Genomic DNA, 14,409 nt, shown 5'->3' with positions numbered 1-14,409 from the left:
CTGGCCACCCTATTCAAATACACGAATACCCCTGTCTCCTTTATCTCACTATTTTCTTTTTATCCTCACCCAAGGACATTTTTCCATTTTTTCTACAGATAGAGTGGGAGGGGGAGAGAAGAAGAGAAAGAGAAACATCGATGTGAAAGGGACACATCGAGTGGCTGCCACCCGCACGACTAACCAGGGCCGGGGACAAACTGCAACCGAGGTACATGCCCTTAGCGGGAACTGAACCCGGGTCTCTCCGGACTGCAGGCCGACGCTCTAACCGCTGAGCCAAACCAGCCAGGGCCACTTTATTTTCTTCTTCCAAACCATTTAACCTCTTCTGACATATTTATATATTTTATATATTTGTCTTTCCAAGTTATTGAAATAAAATGAAATTTCCACAAGAGCAGGGATTTCTGTCCCTTGTTCACTGGTAGCCTTAGTTGTCTAGAATTCTACCTCGCCCTTAATGTAATAAATGTTATTCAGTACTTTACTCTTCAAAAGGTAAAAATTAGTATTTTTCTTGAGACTTTAATTCAACTTTGTAGAGTTTTACCACATGCCTAGTACTATAATAAACACTTGAGATCGTTGTGATGGGTAAATGATATACCTGGCCCAGATGAGTTACAAGATGTTGGGGGTGTTTTATACCCAGAACACACATATGGTCAGCTATGTACTAGGTATGAGATGCTATGCACTTGATTCTTTGACCCCTTAGACTATCCTAGGAGTAGAGTTAAGCCTAAACCATTAGATGCATTTAAGCCCTAGGTCTTCCTTTCTTTACCTAGTTCTAATGCTCTTAAGAGTAGAAAAGGTGACTCAACACAGTAAACAGCAACCCACAGAATTGGAGGAAATACTTGTAAATCATAAAAGATTGCTATTCTCAACAACAACCTGGTTTTAAAAATGAGCAGAGGACTTGGATAGACATTTATGCAAAGAAGATATAGAAATGAAAAAATGCCCAACATCACTAGTCACTATGGAAATTTAAATCAAAACCATGAAATACTGGTTCATGCCCATTAGCACTGCTGTTAACAAGAAAAAGATTTTGGCAAGATATGGAGAAATTGGACCCCTACCTAGTACATTGCTGGTGGAAATGTCAGATGGTACAGTTGCTGTGGAAAACCATAAGATGATTCCTCAAAAAATTAAACATAATTACCACGATTCAGCAATTCCACTTCCAGGTACACACGCTCAGAAGTTAAAAGCAGGGACTCTTAAATGGATCTTTGTATACCCAAATTTACAGCAACATAGTTTACAGTAGCCAAAAAGTAGAAGCAACTCAAATTACCTGACAGATGGTATACATACAATAGTCACACTTTGGTTCCTGAAAGTCTTTCTATTCAATTTGGTTCTCCACCAAGTTGTTCACGGAAAAAATGTCTCTCGACTTAATGTTCTCTGCTTCACAACCCTTTCAGATACAGAAGCATGACAAAAGGTGTCTCTCAGGCCACAAACATAAGAGAATGTGCCAGTATGAAGTCAGTTTACAGCTCAACCTTGCCTTAGCATCACAGGAAATTGTGCTGGGAATATTTTTGTGGGTTTTTTGCTCTTGGTGCTGGTGAAAATGATTAGCCGAATTTTAAAACAAAGGCCATCAAGAGTGCTAATGTTGCTAAGGGTGTGAAAGAAACAACACAGACAATTGAAGAGGTAGAAAAACAATTTGGATTAAGGAAAAGCAGCCAGTGACAGCATTTTCTAGGTGATACATGAAAAATGGAAGATGATGCATGCTGACCCCCCGAGAGGCACCCCTGTAATGAGTGCTGAACAAGATTTGTTTAAGGCCAGTAGCGGATGGTTCAATACATTTAAGAAATGTTTATAAGCAGTCCATTAAACATGTACTGTATATAAGAATGGTTAAAACAGTCATTTAGGGGTCTGGAACAAATTAACTCAATTTACATTACTTCTAATGGGAAAAAATGATTCCATTTTCTTGTTTTTTTATCCTCACCCGAGGACATTTTTTGTTCAGATAGAGAGGGAGGGAGAGAGAGGAAGAGAGAGAGAGAGAAACATCGACGTGAAGGGACACATCGAGTGGCTGCCACCCGCACGACCAACCAGGGCCGGGGACAAACTGCAACCGAGGTACGTGCCCTTAGCGGGAACCAAACCCGGGTCTCTCGGGACCGCAGGTCGACGCTCTAACCGCTGAGCCAAACCGGCCAGGGCAAAATGATTCCATTTTCAAACAAATTGCTTCTCAGTCTTCCAAAATGAATTAAGTTCAAGAACCAAGGTTCCACTGTATTCAGCCTTAAATGAAGGGAAATTTTGACACATGCTACAACACGGGTGAACCTTGAAGACATGCTAAGTAAAATAAGCCAGTTACAAAAGAATACTGTATGATTCTTATGAATTCTGGAATTGTCAGAGTAAGAGGCAGAATGGTGGTGGCCAAGGGCTCGGAGGAGGGGGAAATAGGGAATTAGTGTTTCATGGGTAGCTTCAGTTGGGGAAGGTCAAGTTCTGGAGATAGATGATGGTGATGGTTGCTCAACAATGTACACTTAAAATGGTTAAAATGGTAAATGTTATATATTTACTACAATTTAAAAGAGTACACAGGAGCCCTAGCCAGTGGACCAGAGTCATGGGTTCAATTCTGGTCAAGGGCACGTACCTTGGTTGCGGTTTGTCCCCGGCCCTGGTCGAGGTCATGCCCGAGGCAACCAGTCGATGTGTCCCTCTCATGTCGATGTTTCTCTCTCCCTCCTACTCTATCTGAAGATAAATAGAAAAATATCTTCCAATGAGGATTTCAAAAAAGAACAAAAACACAGAATCTCAATCTTTCGTTTCCAGGACTTAAACATTGTTCAAACTCGTGTCTTGAACCATTAGTGTTCAAAAATTCCCACAAGCTCAAAAATCTCATTAGCTAACATTTTAAAGTCCTTTGCCACTTCAACCTTTCACTTCTGCTGGGCATTATAAATCTATCAGCTAACCAGATCAAATAAGCAAGTCCTTGCTCTTTCAAACATCATAAAGACTTAGTTGGTTTATTTGACCAAATAATTATGAGCATTTTGCAAGTTGTAGGATGGCTATGTACTGTCACTGTATACTTTCAGTAATTAACATTAAGCATACTGGCCCAATCTTAACATGGCTGAGGTCAGGAAAGTCGGGTCTCTTTTCAGGTGCTCAATTAACATGAGCTTTCTTCTCTACCATCCTAATTCTAGGTAGCATGAGTTGGAGCCCAAATCTTTTGGAATGACTGGGAAGAAACAACTAGGTCTCCTCCCTTCTCAAACACTAAATAGCTACAAAAATAACTCCTCAGGTCCATTCTCCAGCCAATATGTAAATTTTACATCAGAAGTTGTGCTAAATACGGAGTAGGGTGAGAGGCAGACACTATCATGACAATATAGTATGAAAAATACCATAAACATGGATATACTTGTGGTGAAGGTTTGAGGAATTAGATTTAGGGGTAATTTGATCCAGGTGGTTAAGATCAACTATCACTGTGATATAGTTAGATTTATCTCTTAATTCCTTCTTCGTCATTCCCATTCCAAGAATTACTTGGTTTTCCTCCAACATTCTGTCTCCCTTTCAAACCCAAGTAGTACTGCTCCCCCAGGGAGGAGAGAAATGCTTGACCAGGGAGGTGCCCAGAACTCAAGGAGCTAAATCGAAGTTTGGTGTCCTAAATTTATAAGCAGAGATTTGATACCATCATGTACATACTTTCTCCATGCTGCTGTTGCTAAACAATAAAAAATTATTTTGGGTGGGAAATTTTCCCAGCAATACCCCATTGGGCTCCCATGTAATATATGAGCATATCCATCCCATGCACTGTACAAACTAGCTTGGGACAGTGGCACATGGGGCTGATATAAAGGAAACAGAAGTCTAATACTCTTTCTAGTTCTTACATGAATTTTCAAATACTCATCATTCAAGTTAAAAAGTTTGGTCAGGGGATTTAGAGATGTCCAAGCAAATGTGTTACACATGTTTAATGAAGTGAGTTCTTTTCATTTAAAAAATGCATAAACTGAATCAGATAATATTTAAATAGGCAGACACTACTTAAAACAATTACATTTGAAGAACATATTTTCTTAGGAGTGAAAACATTCTCTTACCATATTTTACTATTTGAAGAAATAAATCCAACATATACACTTATATGAAAAATAACATTCTTTCCCATGTCAACCCTGTGATATAGGTATTTAATTTTAATTTTACATGTGGCAAAAGAGGTACAAAGATTAGCCTTTTTGGTTCACATTGTAGCCAAACTGCTGCTTATGACCTGATTCTAAAAGAGTCACACACCACCCAGTATTAAGGGTCATGATTCAGAGAGATTTTCTGAGATAACTTTTTTGTTGTTAATCCTCACCTGGGGATATTTTTCCCTTGATTTTTAGGGAGAGTGAGAGGGCGGGACGATGAGAGGGAAGGAAGGTGAGACAGTGAGAGAGAGACATTTATTTGAGAGAGACACAGTGGCTGCCTCCCGAATGACCCTGACGGGGGCTGGGGATTCAACGCAACCCAGGTACGTGCCCTTGACCAAAATCGAACCCATGATCCTTCGGTCGCTGAGCCAAAGCTCTAACCACTGAGCAAAACCAGCTCTTTAAGTACAACTCATGTAAAAGAAATGTTTATGCCCAGCTGGTATGGCTCAGTTGGTTGAGCTTCATCCTATGGACCAAGAGGACACCAGTTCAATTCCCAGTTGGGGCACATGCCGTGTTGCGGGCTCAATCTTGGATCATGCAGGAGGCAGCCAATCGATGTTTCTCTCTCACCCTCTCCCTTCCTGTCTCTCTAAAAAAAGTTTATAAATTTATAAGTAAAAAACATAAATTCATCCAGAAAAATAAGAATTTTCCCTCCAAATAAGAAGATTAGAAACTATGTAAATCTGCTATACATGTAACTTAAAATGAAAAAGTATGATAAATTAAAATTAATGTATATTAAAGTATAATAATGGTACTAAATTTTGATAGTTAAACTATCCCCAAAGCTGTTGAATGAATACTATCAAACGTTTTCTTTGTTTATACTTCTGCTGAGAACTGAAGAAGAGACTGAGGCTAAAAGTGACTGAAAATTCTTCACATGGTTTCTTGTGACCACTTGTCGAGGGCAAGGTCGTCTTCTCTAGCGTCCAAAGACAAGAAAAAAGCCTCTGATTTGGAATCAGAACCGATCTGCTGCTCTGCTGGCCACAGCTCGAATATTGCCGTAAACCTTCGATGGAGGATTTCCTGTAGAGGAAACCAAAAAAAGCTTATTTAGCTACAGAAATATACTCACATATATAGAAGCTACTAAATAGTCCACAAAACTCTAAAGAGAACAGGAACATTTTCCATTGGATCTATTTTACATTAACAAAAGGTCTAAAAAGGAAACCGTACTCAATTATTCTAAAAAAAAATTTTTTAAATCCTAGGAGCCAAAATATTTCAAAAAGAAGCTAATCAACCAGACCTGGGCACCAAGGGAGAATCTCAAGTGTTTCCTGAGCAAACTGCTACACTCCTAGAACTCCTGTCAGTTACTGACTCTGCTGTCCCATGGGAACAGGACCCAGTGGATTGTTGACTGGTGCTATCAGCAGCTTCCTGTGCTGCCTAATACTCTGGAATGGCTTTTCTGTGCACCTCATCAGGGGAAGGCAGCAAAAGTTTAAGCAATATAAACCAATAAACCCTCTCTCTTCTCTAGCAGACATGGAATCCAAGCAAAAAGATTCCTTTCTCCCGCCATCAACAAATCATCAAACAACAAGGGCTGGCGAGGGTGTGGAGAAAAGGGGACTCTAGTACACTGCTGGTGGGAATGCAGACTGGTGCAGCCACTGTGGAAAACAATATGGTGTTACCTCAAAAAGTTAAAAATTGAACTGCCATTTGACCCAGTGTTCCCACTTCTAGGAATATACCCTAAGAAACCTGAAACACCAATCAGAAAGAATATATGTACCCCCATGTTCATAGCAGCACTATTTACAATAGCTAAGACCTGGAAACAACCCAAGTGTCCATCAGCAGATTAGTGGATTTAAAAGCTGTGCTACATGTACACAATGGAGTACTATGCAGCTATAAGAAAGATCTCTTATCCTTTGGGATGGCATGGAAGGACCTGGAGACTATTATGCTAAGCGAAACAAGCCAAGCAGAGAAAGACAAATATCACATAATCTCACTTATTTGTGGAATATAATGAACTAAACTAACTGCCGAACAAAATTAACCCAGAGACATAGAGGTGGGGTACAGACTGACAAGCCTCAGAGGAGGGGGAGTTTGTTGGGGAAGAGATAAACCACAGAACTTACATGCATGTAGCATGACCAATGAACATAGACAACAAAGCTGAGGATGGGGTGGGGGGGAAGGGGAGGAGGGTGTCAATGGGGGAAAAATGAGAAACATCTGTAACAAAAACAAATTATTAAAAAAAAAAAAAGATTCCTTTCTTCTCTCGGGTACATATTTGCCAGCCCTCAAGAGTTTCCATTTGCTATCTATTTTTTTAAATTTATCTTTATTGTTGAAAATATTACAGGTGTCCCCGCACATAACTCCTCCTCCCCACTCCCGCCTTCACTGCACTATTGTCTGTGTCTATTGGTTGTCTTCAACATTTCCCTAAGCTGACTTACAAATATGGTTTACTCTTTCCAGAGACAATACAAAGAAATAAATTATTACCCAGGATGAGGTTGCAAATGGCAGTTCTTGCCATCTTGATGTTTTGGAAAGAGCCAAGGATATGAACTTTCCTGCAAGAAAAAAGGTGAGACAAGTTAGCAACAAAATGTATTTCCTTCAACTAAGTTTTGTAATCTAGAAACTGTAAAATCCTGACAGATTCCTAAATAAAGCCTGTGATGATGGTTGCACAACTCTGCAAATATGCTAAGAACTCACTTTGAAAGGGGAAATTTTATGGTGTATGAATTATATCCTAATAAAAATACTAGAAAAAACATAAACTAAAAATAAAGAAATAAACCTAAGATGTTAAATTTTGGTAAGTAATGGCCACCATCCAATTAGTGCTTTCTGTCTGTTAGTGCTTCACACAATGTTCTCATTGAATCCTCACAGGAGCACCATTAGGTAGATGTTACTACCATTTTACAGATGAGAAAAAGGTTTACAAGAAACCTGTCCAAGATGACACACTGGCAGAGCTGAGATTATTGAGTACCAAGATGTGCAAGAAATACTGTACTTAATTAAAATATCTTTGGATTTCAACTGCATAGCTTTCTAAAGATTATCCACATTTCTTCAGTACTCACTGAGGGTCACCCAGACCCTTTCAATGGGTGTTCCTTGCTGAATGACTCAAAGATCAACAAGAAAGCATGTTGTCTTTTCAAACGCATCTTCCAAAAAGCCAGTAAGCCATCCAAAATCAGCAGTGGGAATATCAAGCAGAATACTCTCCCCCAATAGGCTCAGATAGTTCTGAAATTGGGGTAAGAGTGAGGCTAAAAACAAGAGAATCAATTCAAGTCTGTTCAAGATGATCCCCAGGTTTTCTTCCCCATTCTGTGCAAACAGGCAACCACCCCTCTGGAACTCTAAAATTACTGGGGGGGAGGAGAGGAATTGTTTACTGGAGAAGGTGAAAAACATGGGTACCAGGCTCAGCTGCAGGAGAAGCATCATATTAAAAACAGGCAATGTCAAGCAAACATTTGCACACTGAATATTGGGACCTCCAACTGTCCTCCATAACTGGGCTCCAAAAGTCTGGCAGCAGGTACTACTGAACACTGGCCTCACGAAAACCACACCGCACGGACAGCATGGGGAAGAAGAGTACACTGGACTGTGAGAAAGGCTGAGTGTGTGGGATGGCGGGGAGGAGAGGGGTGAAAGATAGCTAAATCCTCATTATGGTACAAAGTCAACAGTGAATCTGGGAAAAAAAAAATCAAGAAGCTGGTATATAAATAAGATAAATAAGATTATTTGGAAATACAGAGATAAATGATTTTTAAGAATGAGCTAAGAGTCGAAAGTGACTCCTCTAAAGAGGAGGAAATGGAGGTAGACAGAAATTTTTGGCTTTTTAAAGTACGTGTGTCTGAAAAAAATAAAATTCTTTAAAATAGAGCATGAAAAATGAGAACACAGAGCCAGCAAGAATAGGTAAAGCATCAATAGCTTTCCTACTAAAACAACCAGAGTAATAGTTGGCATGGAATGTAGGAGCAGTAGTTGGAATGGAATGTAGGTCTCGGTACACATAGGCAACATGACTTCCCATCTGATATACTGCATATATCTGAAAATAGTGCTTTTTAGTTTTATATCTTGCTCACATTATACTGTATTCTGCCAGATTAGCAAGTCATCAAAAATAACACTTATAGGTACATAACAGTCCACTTTATGACTATATCATAATTAATACAAATTGTTCAACTTATGATTTTCCAATTAGCCTATTTACAGCAAAAACTACAACATAGTACATCTCACCCTGGCTGGTTTGGCTCAGCGGTTAGAGCGTTGGCCTGCGGTCTGGAGAGACCTAGGTTCGGTTCTCACTAAGGGCACATAACTTGGTTGCAGTTTTGTCCCCAGCCCTGGTTGGGTTGGGCGGATGGCAGCCACTCGATGTTTCTCTCTCCATCTTCCTCTATCTGAACAAAAAATGGAAAAATGTCCTCGGGTGAGGATAAAAACAAAAACAAAAAACAAAACAAAATAGTACATCTCTTTAATTTTTAGTGTGTAATTCAATTTGTAAAAAGAAAAGGAACACAAAAGATATAAAAAGTAACCTAGCAGAAGTATTCATAATAGCATCCAACTGAAAACCCCAATGTCCATCAACTGTGAATGGATAAACAAAATGCGATACAGCCATACAATGGACTGGTACCTGGAAACAAAATGGGATTACTGATACATTCTGCAAAATGGAAAGACTCAAAACAACATGCTAAGTAAAAGAAGCTACACACCAAAGACACACACTGTGAATTTCTAGGTAAAACCAGAGCGACACAAAGTAGATAGGTGAGTGCCTGGGAAGGGGCGGGGCTGCAAAGGCGTACCAGGAACTTCTGGGGTGGTGGAGCTGTGTGGGTGAAGTGGGATTATAGGACTAGAGTCTCTGCCCCAAACTCACTGAACTGTATTCTCAAAACAGGTGAACTTTATTGTATGTAAATCATACTGAAATAAAGCTGTTAAAAAAATTAGTTCAACTAGTACATTTTAAGTTAACACTTATAAATATACTTATAAAGTTAAGATGTACTATCCATAATTTGATAGCAAATCAGTTACATTTTTTCAGATTTCTAAATTAACAAGTTATTAAGGTTATATATATTTTAAAATGTGATATACATTTCAAAAATTTTGAAATTTGTAGTTCAAAAAAACTGTTCCCCTGGCTCCCTACTCCCAACTCCTAGATTCAACTCATAAAAGATCAAAATCATAATATACCTATCCTCAGGTAAAGAGGGCCACCCATGTAGTATTAGTTATTCTTGAAGTATAAAAAAACAGTTGAGCCCCTCAGTTTAGAGCAAAGGTGAGATGATTACAAATTAAATTATTTCTGGATTCAGTAGCAGGTAGCTCCCTCCTCCTCTCAGTCAACTGCTTCATCTCCCAACTTCATGGCATTATATACTCTGAGCCATCTGCCAGTAATTCCAACCTGGCAACGGAGCAGCTTCGCCCTCAGAGGGGTAATCCCAGCTTGACTTCCCGACCCTTATCTTAAACCCGTATCATCTTATTTATGTTCACATGTAACCATTTTCTCATTTTCACTCAATGTGCACTACTCACCTTCCTTATGAAAGGCCTTCATATATATGTATATTTTTATTCATATATATTTAAATGGAAAGCCTCACAATGGCATTTAAAACATCTCCTCCTTGCTCTCCCCTACTGAATAGATTCCCCTGAGATATTCAATTTTTACCTGTCATATAATTTCTTTTAATAGTGGTTCTATATATTTCCTTCATTGCTAATTGAGGGGGAAAAGCTATAATTTCTAAGGTTTTCCTAACTAAATCTGTTTTCAAAGTAAGAAACTATCTATTCATCCAGAACCATATGCTGACAAAGATTTAGTAGCAACATTATGCATAAAATACAAACTTTATGACCTTCTGAAACAAGCAACAGAGCAAATATAAATTATGACAATAATGTTCTCAAGATCGCATACTTACACATCAGCTAAAACTATCCGCGTCCGTGTCACATTCTCTATGGTGAACTTCGTCTTTCCTCCTTTGCCAGCGATTCTCCCTATTGCCCTCGACAGGTGGTCTCCCTTTAGGGGCTTCACTAAATGAGAAAAGCAAGACCTCAAGAGGCAAGCCATTCCAGTGCACCACCCACTTCCAATAAAGTTTAATCACTAATGAAATTTTCCTACTAACAGACAAAGTATATATTTTTTAAAAAGCTGCTAATAATACAGCTCAATTGATGCTATAGGAAAGCTGAGAGTCACACACAACACACAGTCAGCAACACGAAAGTACAGTATTTCATAATGAAAGACCACCAGATACTCACCATCTGTAATTTCAAAAGACTCTAAGAAGAGGTCATCCAATCGAATGAGTGCAAGTGCGTCCTACAGTATAAAAATAAATATGAAGCCCTTTTACATAAATCCCTGAGAATGAGTGTCAAGCTAAAATTCACAAATTGTAAAACCAGAAAACTCAAAAGAAAAAACCCCACCTGGCCAGTGTTCCAAGTGGTCAGAGCACAGGCCCATGCATTCAATGTAAGGGCAAGAATTGGGTCGGGGATTCATTCCAGGGCCCGTTGGGACGCATGCAGGAGGAAAATAATCGATATGTGTTTCTCTCTCTCTACTCCTTCCCTCCTGCCCCCTCCCTCTCTCTAAAAACCAACGGAAAAAATATCCTCAGGTGAGGATTAACAAAAAACAAACAAGCAAACAAACCCAAAAGAGCCTCAATCATTGAAACACTCCTGTTGATTATTTTTCAAGCTCCCATTTCAGATGTCATGAAATCACTCACCTCCACCTGAAACCCGAGAATGAAGGCTTTCACAAAATCCGCTGCTTTTGTCAGAGCACTAACATCCTTGGTTTCCTTACAAGTCTGTTTTTTAAAAAGGCACAGAATACAGGTGGGGATGAAAAAGATACTATTCTAACAACACTAGAAATGACCTTTTCCTTTATTGTAACTTCCTTCACCATCACCCTTCCCCAGGGTAATTCTCCATGGCCCAGTTTTTAGAGAGGTAAGTACTGTGTTTCACTTGCAAAACAAAACTTTCCCAGCTCCAGAGGTAGACAGTTCCACTAAAAGACTGTCAAATGACTGACAGTACTCCATCACTGATCTGACTTGGGCATTAACAGTAAGATTTCTCTGGCACAGCCGGAATGCATGCCGCTGAAGGATTTCAACTTCCTCAGACCATCCCATCAATGCATCAAGGACCAAGCCAGTCATCTTCTCTTTCAACACAGTCTTTCTGCTGGTTATGATATAATCTCCTGACTTCAATAACTTATATGTTGATGTTTCCCACAGCAAGAAGTCCAGTACTAACTACCATGAATGGTTTAAGCAGGGATCCTGCCCTCAAAGAGTTCATTTAATAATCACAGAAAGAGCAGCTATTCATTAAATGCCTACCACTATAAATGACATGCACTACTACAAAGGTGCTTTACGTACTATAGTTCTAAGCTTCATGACAACCCTGAATACTAAGTGATATAAAGACTGGTATGTTTGAGACAACTAAAGCACCAAAAGGTGAAAAAGGTAACATTCGAACACAGGCTTGATTCCAAAGCTGTTATTTCCACTCTCCCACACAGACTCACAATCTGAGACCACATATTTGACAATATGAGACCATACAGGGTTGTGTAACAGAACATTTAAAACCAGATCCCTGTCTCAATCCTAGATATGACCTTGGGCAAGTCTCACAGATACTCTAGGTCTTAAATGTTCTCATCTGTAAAATATGGAGGCCAGAGCAGGAGATCTTGAGGGGTCCCTACTAGCACCAGGACACTTACCAGCTTGATGACTTTGGCAAGGTATCCTTTGACCCTCAGTTTCCCTACATCTCTATGATAGGGATATGTCATCTACCTCACAGGGCTGTCCTAACAACCAAAATGACATAGTGCATGCTAAAGCACCACTATGTAGAGTCTGGCATATAACAGCATCAACAGTGTCTTTGGAACCCAAATTAATGATGGAACAATACTAAGACAGCTAAGCACAATAAAAGTTTAGGCACTGAAGGCCTGCCAGAAAAAATGGTCTAATCGTAAAGGAGAAAGAACTTGAGCTAGACCCTGAAAAAATGAATGGAACTGAGATAGGAGGACAAAAGGCATGGGGAGAAGAGCGTTAGAGAGGAAAGCCACCCATACGTATGGACATGAAAATGTTCAAAAAGGTGGTGAGATGAACTTCGGACTGGGACTCCTACCTGAAAGGGAAGTTCAGTCAAAAACTTAACTCTTATCCTTCAGAGACACTGAAGATACCAGAGTATCATAATAAAAACAGTGTAGTCTGGGAAAATTAATCTGGCTCTGGTATAGTGGATGGAGTGGTGAAAGATAATATAAAGCAATGAAGGAAGAGAAATCTGTGAGGAAACAAAAAGTTTCCAGGCATGAAACCATAAAAGCCTGAATGAAAGTGGCAAGGAAGTCTACTGTCAGGTTCTCTATTTTAAACTTTACCAACTATTTAGAGTAGTGCCTCTCAGTTTTATTCCATTAATATTATTCCAGTCCCTCAGGGGAGATAAGTCTATACTAGTCCTGACGACAGTATAACAATCCTCAAAAGGGAAGATTATAAGTAATTTTGGTGTTTGATCCTGATACAAAATTGGCACTCAGAAAAAACTCAGTCAATTAATTTTGATTGTCTAACCACTGGGCAGACACCATGGAATGACACCGATATGTATATATGCATACATATAAAACTTTTACTTATTCCTAAAATAATACATTTTCCTTCAAAATAATACCATTAAAATATATAGTACCTGTACTGCACCAGGTGCTTTAGCTCCTTGTTTACAAACTTCTGTTTATGACCTCTTTACTTGGCCTTTTCTCAGTTCAACACAGAACGTTATAAAAAAATATGCACAGGCATAGCCAGTATTCTGGTATGATCTCAGAGTCAACTGATGAATTGAACTAATATATGTGTTAAATGCAGACTCTGAAGGCATTTGAGAAGTTCAAATTCACTCAATTACAAAACTGGAAGAAAACCATTTAACAAAACAGGTCTATTCATGCACTTTCATCCCTGTAAAAGAAACCCTAGTATATTTGGAAATGGTTGACATTCTCCTTACCCTGATTTCTACATTCCTTGATTTCAAGTTAAAGCGTATCTGAAGTCCCAAATGTTCTACAATTGGAGTAAATATCTTCATCCAGTTCTCTTTTAATGGCGTGTATCTGTTAGCTGGGACTGGAATCTTCCTTGTTTCTGCTTTCCCATCCTGCAATAAAAGGACACACAATCGAGATGTCTGAAGGAATGGCGGTGCAGTTGTAAATTGACAACTGATGCACAAGAAAAGCATCCTTCATCTGAACGAATTAAACTTGAGCGGAGTCGTTTCACTAAGAACTTCCCGCCAGAAAAGTCGCTGCAGCTTCAACATGAGCCAGAGACCAGCGACTTGCCCTCCCTCTGGCCCCCATCCCGGGGTTTTGTCCCGGGATCCCGCCGGTACCAGGAATCCGTCCCCGGAGAGGGGCGGGAACACGGGCCGCTTCGCGGGCCGAGCCTCCTCTGTGTCCATACGGCCCGCATCTCCGCCCTCCGCCGCCGAGGACAGCTCTTCAGCTTGCCGTTTCTTCGCCCGCCGGCCTCCCTTGCGGGAGACCTGGGCGAAACCGTCCTCGGCCCCGGCACTCTGTGCCTCCATTGCGCTGGCCATCTTCAGGAATCTCAGCCGCAGCAGGCGCTTCCGGCTGGAACACGTGCGGTGTTGCACCGCGCAAGCGCACCACGCAGGCGCCAGTGTCCGCCTACCAGGCCGAGGGCTCCGCCCCCTTTCCTAAGAAGTCCCCACGCAGGGGACCTGTGCTTGCTGGGAAGGAAAGAGGGCTGTCCTAAAATATGCCGTTTTCTTATGGTCTCCCTCTGGCTCTCCACTCACAGCCTGAGCACTTTGTGACCTGTTATCTGTATATGTGCTAAAGGCGACGAACAATTTCGTGCCCCCGATGAAGAAAAATCTTGTGTAATTTTAGTAGTGCATCTGGTATTATCTGAGACAACTAAGTCCAACTTGCTAGGGCGTCAGG

The 14,409-nt window shown here is 40.2% G+C and overlaps 1 protein-coding gene across 1 annotated transcript; it reads right to left on the bottom strand.

Annotated features, from left to right (window-relative positions):
- Positions 1 to 4,700: 4,700 nt before the first annotated feature.
- PNO1 (partner of NOB1 homolog) lies at positions 4,701 to 14,091 on the bottom strand. The gene is made up of 7 exons (XM_036263147.1): positions 13,833 to 14,091; positions 13,446 to 13,595; positions 11,102 to 11,185; positions 10,623 to 10,683; positions 10,271 to 10,388; positions 6,756 to 6,826; positions 4,701 to 5,300 (listed from the first exon to the last, which is right to left on the bottom strand). Exons 1-7 carry the CDS (start codon positions 14,037 to 14,039, stop codon positions 5,233 to 5,235), a joined length of 759 nt encoding a protein of 252 aa, XP_036119040.1. The 5' UTR covers positions 14,040 to 14,091; the 3' UTR covers positions 4,701 to 5,232.
- Positions 14,092 to 14,409: the final 318 nt, after the last annotated feature.

The sequence above is a fragment of the Molossus molossus genome, unplaced genomic scaffold, assembly GCF_014108415.1.
Source record: "Molossus molossus isolate mMolMol1 unplaced genomic scaffold, mMolMol1.p scaffold_m16_p_15, whole genome shotgun sequence".
NCBI classification, from domain to species: Eukaryota; Metazoa; Chordata; class Mammalia; order Chiroptera; family Molossidae; genus Molossus; species Molossus molossus.
Note: the sequence above shows the minus strand (reverse complement) of the source record. Positions and strands in the feature narration are given on the sequence as shown.

What these genes read in the sequence shown, in the direction of transcription:
- PNO1 (XM_036263147.1), bottom strand. Translation starts at nt 14,039, where the DNA reads ATGGCCAGCGCAATGGAGGCACAGAGTGCCGGGGCCGAGGACGGTTTC. An exon ending in CGGATAGTTTTAGCTGATGT is followed by an intron (nt 6,827 to 10,270) that starts GTAAGTATGCGA and finishes TTTTTCTTGCAG; the next exon opens with GAAAGTTCATATCCTTGGCT. An exon ending in CATTTGCAACCTCATCCTGG is followed by an intron (nt 5,301 to 6,755) that starts GTAATAATTTAT and finishes TTTCCTCTACAG; the next exon opens with GAAATCCTCCATCGAAGGTT.